This window comes from Populus euphratica, unplaced genomic scaffold (genome assembly GCF_000495115.2).
Source record: "Populus euphratica unplaced genomic scaffold, PopEup_1.0 scaffold168.1, whole genome shotgun sequence".
NCBI classification, from domain to species: domain Eukaryota; kingdom Viridiplantae; phylum Streptophyta; class Magnoliopsida; order Malpighiales; family Salicaceae; genus Populus; species Populus euphratica.
In genome coordinates this window covers 487,764-499,360 of record NW_011500000.1, presented here as the reverse complement: position 1 = coordinate 499,360, position 11,597 = coordinate 487,764, and the positions used below count along the sequence as shown (strand labels likewise).

Here is an 11,597-nt window from a genome sequence, read left to right as displayed (position 1 = left end):
AAGTAGTATATACTACAATAAAATGATATATTCTTATAGAAATTTTTAAATTGTAAATGTTACTATTTTTTAATTATAATTTTAGGGGTTCCTTGTTCTGTTTTCCTTATATTTCTTTCATTTTATACTTTGCACTTTTATCATTTTATACTTGATCTTGTTATCATCTTTTTTTTGGATAATATTTTTTTAGTTTTTTTCTATTTTTTTGAAAAAAAAAATTATTTTTTATTTTTTACATTTTGAATATTTATCACTCTATTCTTGATCTATTTATACCATTCTTTTATTCTTTTGTAATTTAAAAAAAATTTTCTGTACACTTTTTTTTTTAAACATTATTATACAAAGACTAAGAAAATGGAGTTTTACTATAACAATTGCAGTATTATTCTTTTTTTCTGATACGTTAAAAAATAGCATGAAATCTTACATATTTTTATTAATGTATATGATCTTTATTATATTTTATTATATGAAAGTATCGACTTTTTGATTCACAGATATATTTGTTACTTGATATCAAAAAACATGTTAATAGCACCTACACATTAAGCCTTTTGCGTTAGAAAAGAAATTGTTCGGCTAGCAACTAGACAAGTTTAATAGACACGTTAACACTTTATTTTTTGTATTTATTTGCCCAAATGGTTCTTAATATATATAATTAACTTCATGCATAGGCTTTTTAATTTATAATTAAATTTAAAAAAAATAAGAAGTTTGCATATTTATTTGTTTTTTGTTAAAAATATTATCCGACCCGCAGCAAATCTTAGTTAAAAATATTATCCGACCCGCAGCAAAATATGAGTTAAATAACTGATTATTATCTATGGATAATGCAATAGAGAACTGATGACTTTGCGGATGGAGATGTAATCCAAATAGTTTCAGTGTTATACTAAGATCATGCTATCATTATCTATTTATGCAATCAATTTACGTAAGAGGTGAGGTTCGTTTTGAGAGTAGGAAAGGGTTATGATGTGAGCAAAATGATATTTTGGTAAAAAGAAAATGTGAGTAAATAAAGAAAATAGTTAAAAAAAAAAAATAGAGGAACATACATGTAATTTAACAAAGAAGCATTGAAGATCTTTCAAGGCATTGGAAAGCATGGATTTTTAGTGGGTGAAGTTAATTTTTCAGAGCTAAGTACTCATGACTTCACAATACAAAGGGCTAGGGAGAAAAAACAATTTAGGACTAATTTTTTTTTATTGTTTTTTTTTTTGAAGTAATAAAAATTTATTTTAATACTATTTTAGAGACAAATTTATTTTTATATTTTTGTTTTCGTTCCTTCAACAAACATGTTTTATTCTTTTTATATATAATTTTAACATCTTAAGATATTAATCAAATATAATTTGAGAGATAGAAGTTATCAACTCTAACAAGATCACAAATAAAATGACAAGAACATAAATTATCTAAGAGGATTTTAATTGGAAAAGAATGGGATATCACATTCAATGAGGTTATATTAGAGGTTATTAATATGTTAAGAAAATTAAAGGTTTAAGACAAATTCATGATAGATATTCAAAAACTGAAAGTATTTAGGAATTAAGGTATATCTTATTTATTTGCACTCTTGTTTATTAAAAAAAAGGGGGGGTGTAAATAAAATTACTACAAGATGTGGTCTCATAAATGATTAGGATCAAAATAAATTTTAATTTTATTTTGAATAAAAGATAAATAAAAAAAAGATTGTGTTACCAAACCAAACCGTGTTCAATGAATTAACCCGTTAAGTTAAATTGAATAAAAATTTACTATAAAAATAAGCTTATTTTTCGATACAATAAAGATGTGTAAATTCAAGATTAAAGTTGACAAATATACCAAAAATTCCAAGTGGTACTAAAATATATATATATATATATATATATATATATATATATATCACAAAATATTCATTAAGGATAAAAAAAATTGTTACTGTGAATTTTTTTACATAGTTTATTGCTCTGTCTCTGTAGCCTAAACTTACAAAATATTTGCATATTAATTTATTTTTTACTTCTTTCTGGAAGAATCAACTTACTACTTTAATATTTAATTAGCATTTACAACTCCTTCTACAATTTATTATTTCATATATTTTTGAATTCATTATATTATCCTCAAACATCATCTTCTCAATCCACGATTAACAAAGTTTATGGCCCCAGAAAACACGTGTTTTTGAATTCATTATATTATCCTCAAACATCATCTTCTCATTCTCCGACTAACAAATTTTATGGCACCAGAACCACATCTATAACACCACCTTCTCCTCCTTAAACACCACCTTCTTCTCCTCCTTCGACGGTTCAAAAATAACTTGAAATTCTGACCGCTAGCACAGACTGACTAGTAAATATCTAAAAAGAATTAACATTCATACCAAGCAAGAATATCCCAGAAAAAAGTCCCAACGACATTCGACTAGACGGTTAACAACTCGCTCTAGGGTGGCATGTCATACAGGCACAAGAGAAGAGTTTGATTTCCTTGAACGTATGCTGTAAAAAATCACACTTGAACCGTGACCACAGAAACTGATTCGAAAATAATGGATATATGGCTGCTGCAGTTTGCATATATCTGGCATAATGGTCCCTCATCAACAAAGAAGAATTATGATTTCCAAACCAAAATGGTTGCAGCAAATTGAAGCGCCATGGTTGACAAATTCTGGAATGGTGACTCTTGTTGCACATTGCAAGCGTTTGGATCTTCATGAAAAAGCACTACCCAGTTCTCTCACACTAAAACGAAACCCCAATCATGATGATGCCTCTTCAGCCTTTTTACCCTCCAAAAGCTTCAGCTCTTGGCGCCAGCCTTCTAACTTTGCCAACTTCTCCAACTGCTCAGGATTCATATCCTGTGATGGAGTTTTCTGCTGCTGAGCCTCTGCTAGTCGAATCTGGATACAGACCAACAATCATGCAAAACAATCATTTATTTCAACCATGTAATTATTGAAAGCGAAGAGTAAATGAGGACTAAGCGCCTGAATCATGTAAAATAGGCAGTGTTCAAAGTTTTCAAAGGATGAGAAGAATAGCTAATGGCTGTTTAAGCAGGCCAGAACCCCCTGTAAGCATGCCAGAGTTATTTGGAAAGAATATTTGTTGACAGGATCTAAAAACTCATGGATGAAAGTGAAAAACATTTGGAAAAAAAAATTATGTGAAATGTAACATAACTTGTATGAGCTGGACAAAAGCCGACCAGTCAATGCTCAGAAGCATCGAGTAAATGTAAGCATGTGCGATGATTTGTTTAACTCAATGTTCTATCAAGGACCCAATACCTTCTTGCAATACAACAACCAAGCCTCAATACAAAACTAGTTGGAATCGACTATACGGATTCTTTGCTGAGCCATCATATACCAAATTCACCTCCACTACCCTCGTTCAGGCCCTCCAACCACCATAAAATTTGTTCCCACAGGCCTCTACCAAACCTTCCAGGCCCTCTAGCAACACCCCTGCCCCCACAACACCAAAAAGAAAGTAGGATGACAGCAACTTTTGAACTCACATTCTTGATCTTGTCTTGATGTAAATATATCTCTGTTTTTCTGCCTCTAATAAAGTTTCCAGTATTTTCCAAAAAAAAAAACATCCTACTCTAGTGCATAACTTCTAAATTGCTAGTGTATAATTTACAATGTAAGGCAAAAATTGTCAGATCATGCACAGGAGGTGCAGTATGTGGTTCCATGCAACCAGAACTCCTCGATCAATTTATGCATCGTATTTAATGTATGAACCAATGGGGACTGGAGAGATGATCATGTTTCAAATTTACATCATTCATGTAACACAATTTACCAGGTTCTTCAAAAAAAAAAAAAAGACCAGCATTTGTTGCAACTTAATCATCAAATCTTTATGGTAACTCCATAGAAAATTGTATCTCTTGGATTAAAGCAACACAATCTTACATCCTTGCAACAAAAGAAAATGCTAGAAACCTCCGAAATACAAAAAATGAACGCTCATTTGTGATTGAAATTATAATTTGATTATTTATACCACAGATGAAACTCGTGGTTTTTTGAAGGACCTCAAGAAATACATGAACTGGATTTGTTCTTAAGAAATAATATTTGCACCATTAAAAACAAAGCTGTAAATATTCATATGGACCATGCCCAGTTTTGGCAGCTCCTAATTCACAGTGAAGAAAGAAAACCAGTCCAAAATAAAATTTATACTAAGAACTAGAGAAAGTGGTGATCACTATAATTTGAATTTTGCATTCATCGGAGCCCTTTATAATTTTTTTATCAGTCATCACAACACTTGTTTGGTTCATCATTTTGCAAATGGAGCAAGATTATTACTTCCCCCCTTTTGCAATGACTTCACGGGTTATTTTGCATAATAATAGCATAATACAAGTTTAGAGCACATATGTCATCAGCCCTTGTGCACTCATAAACGGTGGTTCGTCCTTCATGTACACTGAATAGCACTGAAGAAACTTACAGCTTGATGTATCTTTAATAACACTCACCTTAGGATTTTAATGAGAAAAAGTAACATGCTTACAGTAGTAATACTTGTTTCTCCCTTGAGGAAATAGTAGTAATTTTTTTGGTCCCAAAATTGTGAGTCCTGCCCTGACTATTTAGACCTCGTTTGTTTGCTAGAAAGTAGTTTTTTTTTGGAAAATAGTTTTCTTGAAAAGTAAATTCCTGGAAAGTGAATTATTTTACAATGTTTAATAGTATTATGGAAAATAAACTGGAAAACAATTTTCAGTGTTTGGTTATGTTATGGAAAATAAACAGGAAAATAATTTATTAATGAATTAATTTTTTTTTCAAATTTATCTAATATATGAAAATATTAAATATAAATATTTAATCACTTATCATAAAAGAATAAAATCTAAAGTGTAATGATGAATTTTTTTTATTATATCCTATATTCATATATAGCTTATTTTATAAAATATAAATATATATTATTTAAAAAAAAAAATTCTTATTTTCATTTTATATTTTATATTCTCATCTCCCTCATATTCATTTATCCTCCATGTGAATAAAATTTTCAATATTCTAGTACTTATTACCAAAGCACTAGGAAATAAAAAAAAATGAAAAAACAAGGAAAACACGTGGTCCTGTGATTTTTTGCTTGTCACAAGAGAAGGAGACAGCACACGTTTTTTTTTGTTTAAACAAAGGAAAGTGTTTTCCTTAAGATAAGAGAAGGAAAACACTTTCCTACCATAACGCTTTACTTTTCTCTTTGACTGGAATTCAGTTTCCTTGACCAACTTTCCTTGTGTTTACCAAATATAAGAAAGTGAGGAAAATGGTTTCCAGGAAAATGAATTCCTGGAAACAAACAAGGCATTAAGAGGACATGCAATTCTTGTGCTCACAATCATCAGCAATTGTATAGGTTTCTACAACTTTTCCTCAGCTGCCATTGTTTTTTACATCTATCCATTATAATCAGGGATGACTTTGTAAAAAACATTCAGAGACAGCCCACAATGCACATCTTGAACAGAGAAGGTAATTTGAGAAAACAGGATAATAAAACATGCACATTTAAAGAAAGCAATCCCATCATCCAATATGCAGAAAATGCCCATTCGATTTGTTAATTGTGCCTGAAACTAATTTCAAACCTGTAAAATCTTCAGATTCTTACTGAGATTTTTTAATATCAAGAATGCGCATGCTATCTTCCATTGTTTGCAGCAGAAGATCACTTGTCAGTTCAAGTTTTAGCATCACTTTTGACATGTTTAGGCAAAACTTATATAATTCCTTAAGAGTTCAAAACATAATAAATGGAAACCATGTGAGCCATTAATATCACTAGGCAAAGCTAAAAAGCAGGATTAAAATATACCTTCTTTTTGAGAGCCCGAATTCTCTTATCAATATCTTGAACCAGAGACTCCATATTTGAAGCATCTACCAAGTCCGAGGAAGGAGCAACTACAGTGGGATTTGAAGAAACGGCTAGCTCATTCATCTGAGATGTCAATGATTTAACAGAGTTAGATGCATGGCCTAAATCTTCATCTGGAAGCGCCCCCTTTACCATGTTTCCATCTTCGATTGCTTCTGTGTTTTTTCCCTTTTCAAGTGCAGCCTGCTAAAGAAAACGAGTTGGGTATATTTGCATCAAATTAAAAGGAAGAAAAAAATAAAATAGATTACGAAACAACAACAAAAAGGAAATTATTGTCCTATCCAGCGGTACAAACAATGGATGAGATTATAAATTCACATGTAAACTTTAGACTATCCATAGAAGAGGCACTCTTCCTCCTTTCTTTATATATATATTCCGTTTCAAAGGGGGTCATAGAAGGAGACTCTATATATATATTCTGTTTCGAAGGGTCATAGAAGGAGACTCTATTTCAATTTTGCTTCAAGCATTGAGCTATTTTACATGCCAAAACAGCAGAAGCGATAACAAAGTACCCATTGGAGAACATCCAAAAGTAACAAGAGATTAGACATGTCAAAATCTAATACAAACATAAAATCTTGATTTAATCACAAAACTTCTCTAAATTCAATTTTCCATTCCCATTGATACCTTCCTGCTTTATAAGGTGTCTTTGATATCATTCATTGCTAGTCAATAGTTTGAGAGAACTACTATATCTCCTTTTCTGACTTTTTGTAGCATCTTGATCTCAGGAAATACCTCTGTATTTCAATGAACTAGTCCCCTTTAATTGCTTTAATAGTTGATTTGTCTATTTCCCCTTGATATCTGCATGTTTGAATGCTGCAAAATGTTGTTGTAATCTGCATTTGGATCACTTGCTTTCTTGGTCATATTTTAGTCATGAAATGGATTGCCTGGTTATTTATGATGCCTAAATTTTTAATTCCACTGCTGCAAAATTGCTACCCATACAAATGATTTTGAACTCTTATATCTGCTACAACTTTCAATGGCCGGTAAAGGTTTGTCACAGAACACACAAAGAAAAGGAAAGAACCCAGAAAGGAAATATACATAAAAATTAATCTCGCTAGTATTTGAAGGTGAAGATAAAATACCTATGCTTACAATCGAAGGCATTGGACACAAACAAAGAAGTTTGCAATATTCAACTGAGACATTAGAATGCCAGAGTGTTTCAACAATCAAAATAAAATTAAGAGTCCAGGTTCCAAGCCATCAAATACATGTTGCATCCGATGTCATACCATAAATAGTTAAATATGGTACTTTTCGAATGTTGTGTGCTAGCAAGAAATAACTGTTGGCAGCTGGATACCATGTGGCGTGAGTTTGTCATGGAGAATCACAAAGATGGGTGCTCAACATATGTGCATCTTGATCTCAAGAAAGAGCAGTTTCAGTGATCATACAAAAGGATGGGTACTTAAGCAGCTAGTTTCACAGCATATTCAAAATTTGAAGCAGACTGGATTTTTTCGGCGGAAATCACGAAAACACTAACACTTGTATAGGTAGAGAGAGTCCTAACTGGAAAATCGAAAATAAATGGGATCAAGGAACAGACCTGATGCCGCTTTTCCTTCTTTCTTTCATTCCTTTTAACGGCCTTAGTTTTTGGTTTTGTATGGGAGTCAGGATCATAACCAGGAGGCACTTCCTGAGATTGCATTTCCTTTCTCCACTGATTTCATCATACAAGAAACCAAACCAAGCCTATATCATCTTTTTTGCAGGAAATTAAGTGAATGGAACCAAACCCATGATTCTGCTAGTAATTTGCAAAGCAAACTCAACATACCAGGGCACCTTTGGATTGGTAGATGGCGACTTCGTCTTGGGGGACATAGCCAGCCCGAATCCGAATGGGTTTTCTAAGAGTACCGTCGGGTCGTCGGCTAGGAGCCACAATTCTCTCCCCTTCTTTTAGGGTTTTGCTTATCTCTGTCATTTCTTTCAACTCTTCGTCTCCTCCTCCTCTCTTGCTACTATTACTATTGTTATTACTGCTTGCCATTGATTGATTGATTTGCCTGTAATATGTTTTTTTTTTTTTAATATTTAAGTTTGTTGTCTGTGTGTGCTCATTAACGGCTGTGCTGGAATAGGGATGTGACAAGGTCTTTTTTTTTTTTTTGGATATACTATAAAATAAAATAAAACGTATGTAAAACTTAGATTTTTTTTTATATATTAAATAGTTTGTATATCACAAAAAAAAAACACCACACCTAATTAGACTATATTTTCAAATATCCTTCAAAAATGTATTTATTTTTATTTAAAAGTATTTTTGAAACATTTTGTCCTTTAAATTAATTTTTATACATATATAATTTTGAGTTGTTTTGATATGCTATTGTTAAAAATAAATTTTAAAAATAAAATTATATAATTTTAATTATTTATAAAAAAATATTTAAAAAATAATTATTATTATAATTTCAAATATTTCTTTAAGTATTTTTTTTCCTATTGTTTTGCTTTGTTATCTTTTTCTTTTTTTTCCTGTAATTCTAATTTGTTTTTTGTCCAATACTATAGAAAATAAGATAGTTTCTAATATCTTAATATGATATAAATGATATCTGCTATTTTTAAAATAACATTTTACTCATTTCTTTATATTTATTATTATTTTTTTAATTTTTTTTTACACCAAAGAGCAAGTAAGGTTAGGCAGTAGAGTTTTACACTGAAGAGCAAGTAAGGTTAGGCAGTAGAGTTATTGAGAATTTGAGTTATGTTTGGATTTCAATAAATATCTATTTGATTTGATAATAAATTTTGAATTATTTAGATATTTCAGAGTTCCTTAAAAAATAGAATTCAATTTAATTATGTAATTAATATAAATTTCAGATGATAATTTGATTCAAATTATGATGTTTATTTTAATTAACCTGAATAAATAAATAAATTTTGTTTATATAATTACTATTTCAAGGTATACATAATTTAATGAATAATATATGAATATTGTTAAACTCTTGGTATATCTAACTAAAACATGTAAATACATGAAAAATCTCAATCAAACCCTTAACTTATTACCTTAATATCGATCAAGTTTTAAGTTTTTTAATTTTATTATTTTTATCTCCAATATTATTATTATTAGACAATATTACCCTTCCATCCATTCGCCATATTATCTATTAAAAGCTTTTATCTAATCCACATGCATACTCATTAAGGTAATATTTAATTAGTGTCTCAAGACAAAAGAAATAAAGGTAGTAGAAATATAAAAAAAAAAGATAAAATTGTGTTTGGTAGTAATATACAAGATAAAATAACAATTTTTACAACACAGAATAATATATATATATATATATATATATTATTGTTGTCAAACTTATATATTTAGAAAAATAATTAGATATTATTTTTTGAACTTTAGTTTATATAGAGTATTAAAATTAATAATATTATAATAACTCTAGTTATAAAATCAAGACTGACTTGGTTGTTAACCTCGAGCCTGAACAAGTTCAAGTTTAGTAAAAAATTGAGAAAGTATTAATTTGACCTGACCTGATCAAAAAACCAAGTCAACCAAAATAAAATATGGGTCAAAAACCTGTTGATTTTTAATTTAAAAAATAGTCAAAACAAGGTTGCTTTGATTATTTAAAAAAATAATAATAAGTCATTCAAGTTGACCTTCACGATGTGTGGCTTGAACCTTATTTCGAGTCGACTCTCAAATCAGGTTTTAAAACTATTATAATAGTCATTTCTATCTATACATTGACTCCAGTCAACCTGTGTTGACTCTTTCGACCTATGGCTTATATCTTGTCTCGATCGATCCTCGAGTCAGGTTTTAAAACTATAATAATAACAACTTTTATCCTTACATTAACCCTTAAATCAAGTTTTAAAATTATAAAAATAACTTTTTTATTTTATGTTGACCCTTTTGATATGTGACTTAGGTCTTACCCCAGCTAAATCCCTGGGTCAAATTTTAAAACTATAATAATAATCATTTTTGTTATTATATTGACCTGGATCAATGATCAACCCCACTCGTGACTAAAGTCTTACCACAAGTTATCCTCTGAATTGAGTTTTGAAATTATAATAATAACTACTTTATTTTTATATTGACTCGAGTTAACTCAAGTCAACCTAAATCGTGACCCAAGTTTTGTCTTAGATTAACCCTCAAGTTGAGTTTTAAAACTATGACAATAATTATTTGTATTTTATATCTTAGTTAGACAATTTTGGAATTGAGATTTAAAAAAACAACAAGAAGAAGAAGATATTTTAGGAATAAAAAATAAAAAAAAATGTTTCTAGAGACATGTCCTTTCTGTATTTTTTTTATTTAAGTATAGAAATTCACTCTAAAATTATTATAAAGACAGATTTATTTTTGTGTCTTTGTCTTTATATCTTCATCCAAACATATTTTTATCTCCACTATCTCTATTATTTCTATCCCAAAACAATAACCAAATGTAACTTAAGTACTTATATTCAGATCACAAATAAACTTCAATAAACTATAATTTTTGCTCCAAATAATAGTAATTTTATATGTAATTTATAATTTTTGATGTGCAACTGTTGGGATGGTATCCTTATTCTCTATTGATTGACTTAAGTCTCCACTCATCCCTCTTCAGATATGCCTTTAATCATCATTTTCTTGCTTCATATTCCATCATGCATACCACCTTTATTTGGCTAATCCTTAACCTTATTTTTGTCACATCTATCCTTTTTTATGGGGTTTTTTTATACTTCTAGGTCAAAATTGGTTTAAAAAGAAATTTTTAGTTGTAAAATATACCTGCCCTAACTCTCTAGCAACCTTTCAGTCATTGGATTCTAGTGAAACAAATGACATGTCATTTACATTATTTTTTTAGAAAAACTTAAAAGGTGGACAATATATCATCTACCCTCTAATATTAAAAAAAGAACACAAAAAAAAACTAAAAGGCCTCACACATGGGCAGGCCTTTTCTTTTAAGGTTAGGTGCATGCCCTTTATTAGTTGGATCCATCATTTTTTTCCTTCTTTTTTATTCAATTTCATTCAAATAAATAATTATAAGGTGTTATATCGGTCATGTGATCTATATCCCAGGTTCTATGGCTTAGTCCAAGTTGGCTCAAACTTGTTTTTTGTAAGATTGAATTTCTTTTTAATTTTGTCCTTATTTTTTTGTTAGATTGAATTTCTTTTTAATTTTTTCCTCAATATTGGGTCGATAAGTATTTGAGCTTTATAATTTATTTTAATTTATTTTTTATGAGGCTACCCAGTCTCATGACCTAAATCGCAAATTTGGTTGGGTAACATGTGCTGACTCAGGTTGTGTTTTTATGTTTTTTTTTTCAATTTCATTCTTCAACACTAAATTGATTAAGGATTGTGTTTTATAATTTATTTTAGTTTTCTATTTATAGGGTTGTTATAGTCTTATGACCCGATGATTAGTACTTAAAAGTGCATTTTTATCATGGTTTTATATCATCATTTTGCACTTGAAGTATCAATAACTCCTTAACCAAAGCATGTTTTATAATAATATATCTAATAATATAAGATAACTTTAATTTGTGGTAAATGTCCATTTTAAATGCAGCCCTATCACATAAATGAAAGGA

General features: G+C 29.7%; 1 protein-coding gene across 3 annotated transcripts; it reads right to left on the bottom strand.

Annotated features, from left to right (window-relative positions):
* Positions 1-2,297: 2,297 nt before the first annotated feature.
* LOC105140842 (partner of Y14 and mago-like) lies at positions 2,298-8,004 on the bottom strand. Of its 3 annotated transcripts, XM_011047844.1 has the most exons (5): positions 7,768-8,004; positions 7,534-7,650; positions 5,889-6,137; positions 5,662-5,731; positions 2,842-2,926 (listed from the first exon to the last, which is right to left on the bottom strand). In XM_011047844.1, exons 1-4 carry the CDS (start codon positions 7,981-7,983, stop codon positions 5,681-5,683), a joined length of 633 nt encoding a protein of 210 aa, XP_011046146.1. In that variant the 5' UTR covers positions 7,984-8,004; the 3' UTR covers positions 2,842-2,926; positions 5,662-5,680. The 3 variants fall into 3 exon arrangements, with proteins under 3 accessions (XP_011046144.1, XP_011046145.1, XP_011046146.1); XM_011047842.1 differs by lacking the exon at positions 5,662-5,731 and having other exon boundaries at positions 2,298-2,926; XM_011047843.1 differs by lacking the exon at positions 5,662-5,731 and having other exon boundaries at positions 2,298-2,926; positions 5,889-6,134.
* Between the last annotated feature and the right edge of the window lie 3,593 nt (positions 8,005-11,597).

Excerpts from the sequence above, each read along its gene's own strand:
- LOC105140842 (XM_011047842.1), bottom strand. The coding sequence starts at position 7,983 with ATGGCAAGCAGTAATAACAATAGTAATAGTAGCAAGAGAGGAGGAGGA. Across the intron at positions 6,138-7,533 it reads AGAAGGAAAAGCGGCATCAG|CAGGCTGCACTTGAAAAGGG; the intron begins GTCTGTTCCTTG and ends CGTTTTCTTTAG. Across the intron at positions 2,927-5,888 it reads TTCGGGCTCTCAAAAAGAAG|ATTCGACTAGCAGAGGCTCA; the intron begins GTATATTTTAAT and ends GTCTGTATCCAG.